Raw genomic sequence first — 4,858 nt, forward strand, 5'->3', positions numbered from 1 at the left:
GTGTGTGTGTGAGTGCACGCGTGAGTGTGTGTGTGTGTGTGAGTGCACGCGTGAGTGTGTGTGAGTGAGTGAGTGCACGCGTGAGTGTGTGTGTGAGTGGGTGCACGCGTGAGTGTGTGTGTGAGTGAGTGCACGCGTGAGTGAGTGCACGCGTGTGTGTGTGTGCGCGCGTGAGTGCGTGTGCATCTAGTTTTGGAGGGGGTGCATTCCCCTGCATCCCCTCCCTTCTCCTTCCTGAGTTTGGTCGTGGGTTTGGAAGGTGCTGTCTGAGGATCTTTGGTGAGTTGCTGCAGTGCGTCTTGTAGATGGTACACACTGCTGTTACTGAGCGTCGGTGGGGGGAGGGAGTGGGATGTTTGTGGATGTGGTGCTAATCAAGGTGGGGGCTGCTTTGTCCTGGATGGTGTTGAGCTTCTTGAGTGTTGTTGGAGCTGCCCCCATCCAGGGGCAAGTGGGGAGTATTCTGTCTCTGCTTATTCAGGCTGGGTTTGTGCAATGCTGACGATAACTTCCCCTTCGTCCTGTCTCGTGTGTTGCAGTCTCACGGGAAGAGCTGATCAACGAGACAGAGGAGGATTTGAACGTCGTGCGGCTCTGCTTCCAAGTCTTCCTACCCAACAAGCTCGGAGTGTGTAACGTACCTCTCCCGCCCGTGGTATCTAACCCCATCTATGACAACCGTAAGTAGGAGAATCATCACACCACCCGAGAGCAGCTCCCAAACCCCCACCCCTCCTCCGTCTGGGAGCATCTTTACTTCATATCTAACCCTGTGCTGTCCCTGTCCTAGGGAGTGTTTGATGGGGGACAGTGTAGAGGGAGCTTCACTCTGTATCTAACCCCATGCTGTCCCCGTCCTGGGGAGTGTTTGATGGGGGACAGTGTAGAGGGAGCTTTACTCTGTATCTAACCCCGTGCTGTCCCCGTCCTGGGGAGTGTTTGATGGGGGACAGTGTAGAGGAAGCTTTACTCTGTATCTGACCCCGTCCTGGGGAGCGTTTGACTGTTGGGGTTGGGGGGTGTGGGAGGCCTCTCCTGCGTGTGTGTATCTGATTATTTCTGTGCCCTGTGCACCCGGAATTACGAAAGACACCCTGTTCGTTCCAGGAGCCCCGAACACAGCCGAGCTCAAGATCTGTCGGGTGAATAAGAATTCCGGGAGCTGCCGGGGCGGAGAGGAAATATTCCTGCTCTGCGACAAGGTCCAGAAAGGTAATGGAAAGAGCGGGGAGGGTCGGGAGACGGGAGAGGGCGTGGAGGGGTTGGGGAACGGAGAGCTGGTGGTGGGGGGGAAGGGAGAGGGGATCTCGTGGCGTTGAGTAACCCGTGTCTGCCATTTTCCCCTCCTGCTCTTGTGTCTCCCCGTTCAGAGGACATCGAAGTGCGGTTCTTTACCAACGAGTGGGAGGGCAGAGGCTCTTTCTCTCAGGCTGACGTTCACCGCCAAGTGGCCATCGTTTTCAAAACGCCCCCCTACAAGGACGTGACCCTGAGTGAGCCCGTCACTGTACGCATGCAGCTCCGACGTCCCTCCGACAAGGAGGTCAGCGACGCCATGGAGTTCCAGTACCTCCCGGATGACAAAGGTGAGGGCTGTGCGCACAGCAGGATCCCACAGGTGCCATTTTCGTTTTCCTTGCTCTCTCTCTCACTTCTGTCACTGGCGGGGGTGTGGGGTATCCTCGGTAGGGTTTGTTGGGGTGGGGAAGCGCGACGGCTTGGCGTTAATCCAGCAGGAGACCCAAAGGTTTGGTGGGGGGTAAACATTTCCAGGTTCGAATCCCGCCAAGGGTAGAGTTTGAATTTGGATTTTATCTCTAAAGCTGAAGGGTGGATTTTGGGAGTTTAACGACGACAGTGAATCTGCCGTCGGTTGTCAGAGAGAGATCCACCTGGGTCGCCGGCATCCCTTTTAGGGAAGGAAATCCGACCTGGTTTGGGCCTACACGCGACTCCAGTACCTTAGCGGTAGCCTGGGCCTTGAGGAGAATTTTTGTTGCCTTTTCAAAACGTTTGGGATCTGGGGTGCACCACCTGAAAGGGCCGTGGAAGCGTGTGCGTTGGTCATTAGTTGGCAAAGACATGGGGTCAACCGGGTGGCTCCATCAACAGGCTAGGCCAGGCTCAACGTGTCGAACGGCCTCCTCCTGGCGTTCTACGGCCCTCAGGGAGCAAAGCAGGGGACTTCTCGAATCGTTTCCGCAAGCCAGGGAGAATATAAACAGATTGGGCAGGTCAGTGGTAGATGGAGTTTAACTCTCAATGCATTCCTTGTCACTTTGCATTTGTCAACGATGGCAGGCCACTGGGAAGCTCAGGAGATCTTGGAGGAGCTTGTCCCCAGATCCCGGACGCTGAATTAGTAAGGGGATCAAGAGTTATGGGGAGAAGGGAAGGTTTGGAGAAACATATCAAGGACATCGGTGAGGCCAGTTGTGGAACACTGCTTGCAGAGCTGGTCTCAACCTGCTGCAGGAATGATATTGTATCAGGATTTAGAAAAGATTTTACAAGGATGTTGGAGGGTTTGAGCAACAGGGCAAGGCCGAATGGACTGGGGCTATTTTCCCCTGGAGCGTCGGAGGCTGAGTGGTGACCTTACAGAGGTTTATAAAATCATGAGGGGCATGGATAGGATGCATAGTCAAGGTCTTTTCCCCAGGGTAGGGGAGTCCAAAACTAGAGGGGCATAGGTTTAAGGTGAGGGGGGAAAAGGGACAACTTTTTCACGCAGAGGGTGGTGCGTGTGTGGAACGAGCTGCCAGATGAAGTGGTGGAGGCTGGTACAATTACAACATTTTAAAGGCTTCTGGATGGGTACATGAGTTGGAAAGGTTTAGAGGGATATGCTGGCAAATGGGACTAATTATTTTAGGATATCTGGTCGGCATGGATGAGTTGGATCGAAGGGTCTGTTTCTGTGCTGTACAGCACTATAAGTGGTTGAACAGCAGAACAGATGGACTCAATGGCCTAATTCTGCTCCTCTATCTCATGGGACATGCTAATGACATAGTTAGGAAGGCAGAGGGGACGCTTTAGCAGTTGCGGCCTCGATTCGAAGAGCAGGGACGGTCCGTTGGAGCTGGACAGGACTTTGGTTAGACCCCAGCTGGAGTACCCTATATAATTCCGGGCCCCCGTGCTGTAGGAAGGGCTGGGAGGGGGTGCAGGACGTTGCCTGGGATGGAGCACATTTCAGCGACGAGGAGAGGCTGGATAAGCTCCATTTGTTCTCGGAGCAGAGAAGGTTGAGAGGGGAGCCCCTACAGAGGTGTTTAAGATCATGAGGGGACGGATAGGAAACAGCTATTGCTGTTAATGAAAGGGTTTAAGAGCAGAGGGGACATAATTTTACCGAGAAAGACAGGAAGTTTGGAGAGGATTCAAGGTGGCGGTGTGGAAATGCGCTGCCTGGGAGGACAGAGAAAGCTGGAAACCCCATGATAATGAGCACTCGAAGCAATTGTGTGATTGTGGGGCCTAGTGCGGGACTGCAGCGTTAAGCGGGAGTATATTTTTGGGGGCCTAGTGCAGACTCTGTGCTCTACGAAGCACGTCAGGGCTGGATTGAAGGAACCTTATGAGGCTCAGCGGGGACAACGCTGTGGGGTTGGCAGGGCTGGTTTCTCGCAACGTCGTGCGGGACGGTATGCGCGTCGAATGGATTTTGTGGCTTGCCGCCCAGGCTTCGGGGTCTCGTTCCGAATTGTAATTTCTCGCCTTTTTCTTCCCAACAACGAAAATCACAGATCCCTACGGCACCCAGGAGAAAAGGCGCAAGACACATCTCGAGTTTATGAACATGCTTCACAAGTGTAACATGCCCGGTGAGCATCGTCAGTCTCCCTTTTGCAGGTCCCTGCAGCCTCTTCTGTGGGTGTCTCGGAGAGGTCCCAGAGTGGGATTCTATACCAGACACCTCTCACCGTGAACGAGAGCAAGGAGCTGTATCAGTTTGTCCTTGTGTGTGTGTGCACCTTGTGGCCTGGAATCCCGGGCAGGAAGGGCACAGGCCCCCATCCTTTTCCATCCAGTAACTGAGCAGGAATCTGTCTCCCACTCCCGCCGAGATCAATGGGAGACTTCATTCGCCCCATGATGGATACACCTTCCGAGATTGTCGAACCCTGGTGTGGAGAGTGACCCTGAAACCTCCAGCTCCACTACCACTGGGCCACACGAGTGCTTTCTGTCTGCCTGTTTGCTCTTTTCCCCCTCTCTCTCTATCTCTCTTTTCCCTACATCTCTCACTCTTTATCCCCACATCTCTCACTCTTTATCCCCTCTCTTGCTCCTTTTCTCCCCCCTCCCCCCTCCCTCGCTCCCCCCTTCACTCTCCACCCCTATGGTCTCCTCCCCTCCCTCTGTTGCTGTCCCTCTTTGTACTCCCCGTTCTAACACCACCCTGCCCCGAGCAATTCTTCCCCCTTGCTCTCCCCTTCCCCTTGGTCTCCACTCTCCCCCTACCCCTATCCGCATGTCCCTTCTCCCTGCCTTACCCGCTCCCACATCTTCCTTCCCCGCTCCCACATCTTCCTTCGATCTATTTTAATGTGTAAGCGATATTGACAGGGATTTGACGACTGACAAGCCTTTCTGATTCTAACATGAGCTGTTTCTCCTCCACCCCCTAGGGGTACCTCCTGCCCTGAGACCCATTGCAATGGCCCATCGATCCGGGGGTGATAGGGTGGCAAAGACCAAGCTCTATGAGACAAGCCAGAGAGGTGAGGAAACTCAAGGAGCGGATCTGGGCCCCATCGGGGCTGGTGGGGTGCGGCGTGGTCGTGGGAGGGAGAGACGGTGAGGTGGGGGGGTTGGGCTAGAAAGGAGTGGCGGGTAGCGGGGCTGAGGG

General features: G+C 54.7%; 2 protein-coding genes across 4 annotated transcripts in view; one reads left to right on the top strand and one right to left on the bottom strand.

Annotated features, from left to right (window-relative positions):
• The window catches only part of c43h11orf68 (chromosome 43 C11orf68 homolog), a 32,214-nt gene that overhangs the window by 15,991 nt on the left and 11,365 nt on the right, over nucleotides 1-4,858 (bottom strand). The window lies entirely within an intron of this gene.
• Nucleotides 1-4,858, top strand: part of rela (v-rel avian reticuloendotheliosis viral oncogene homolog A) — an 11,407-nt gene that overhangs the window by 5,256 nt on the left and 1,293 nt on the right. Inside the window, exons 5-9 of the mRNA XM_048619552.1 lie at nucleotides 540-680; nucleotides 1,108-1,212; nucleotides 1,371-1,586; nucleotides 3,753-3,830; nucleotides 4,638-4,730. Of these exons, the coding sequence (XP_048475509.1) occupies nucleotides 540-680; nucleotides 1,108-1,212; nucleotides 1,371-1,586; nucleotides 3,753-3,830; nucleotides 4,638-4,730 (633 nt within the window). The remainder of the gene's footprint in view (nucleotides 1-539; nucleotides 681-1,107; nucleotides 1,213-1,370; nucleotides 1,587-3,752; nucleotides 3,831-4,637; nucleotides 4,731-4,858) is intronic.

The sequence above is a fragment of the Rhincodon typus genome, chromosome 43, assembly GCF_021869965.1.
Source record: "Rhincodon typus isolate 14 chromosome 43, sRhiTyp1.1, whole genome shotgun sequence".
In the NCBI taxonomy this organism is placed as follows: Eukaryota; Metazoa; Chordata; class Chondrichthyes; order Orectolobiformes; family Rhincodontidae; genus Rhincodon; species Rhincodon typus.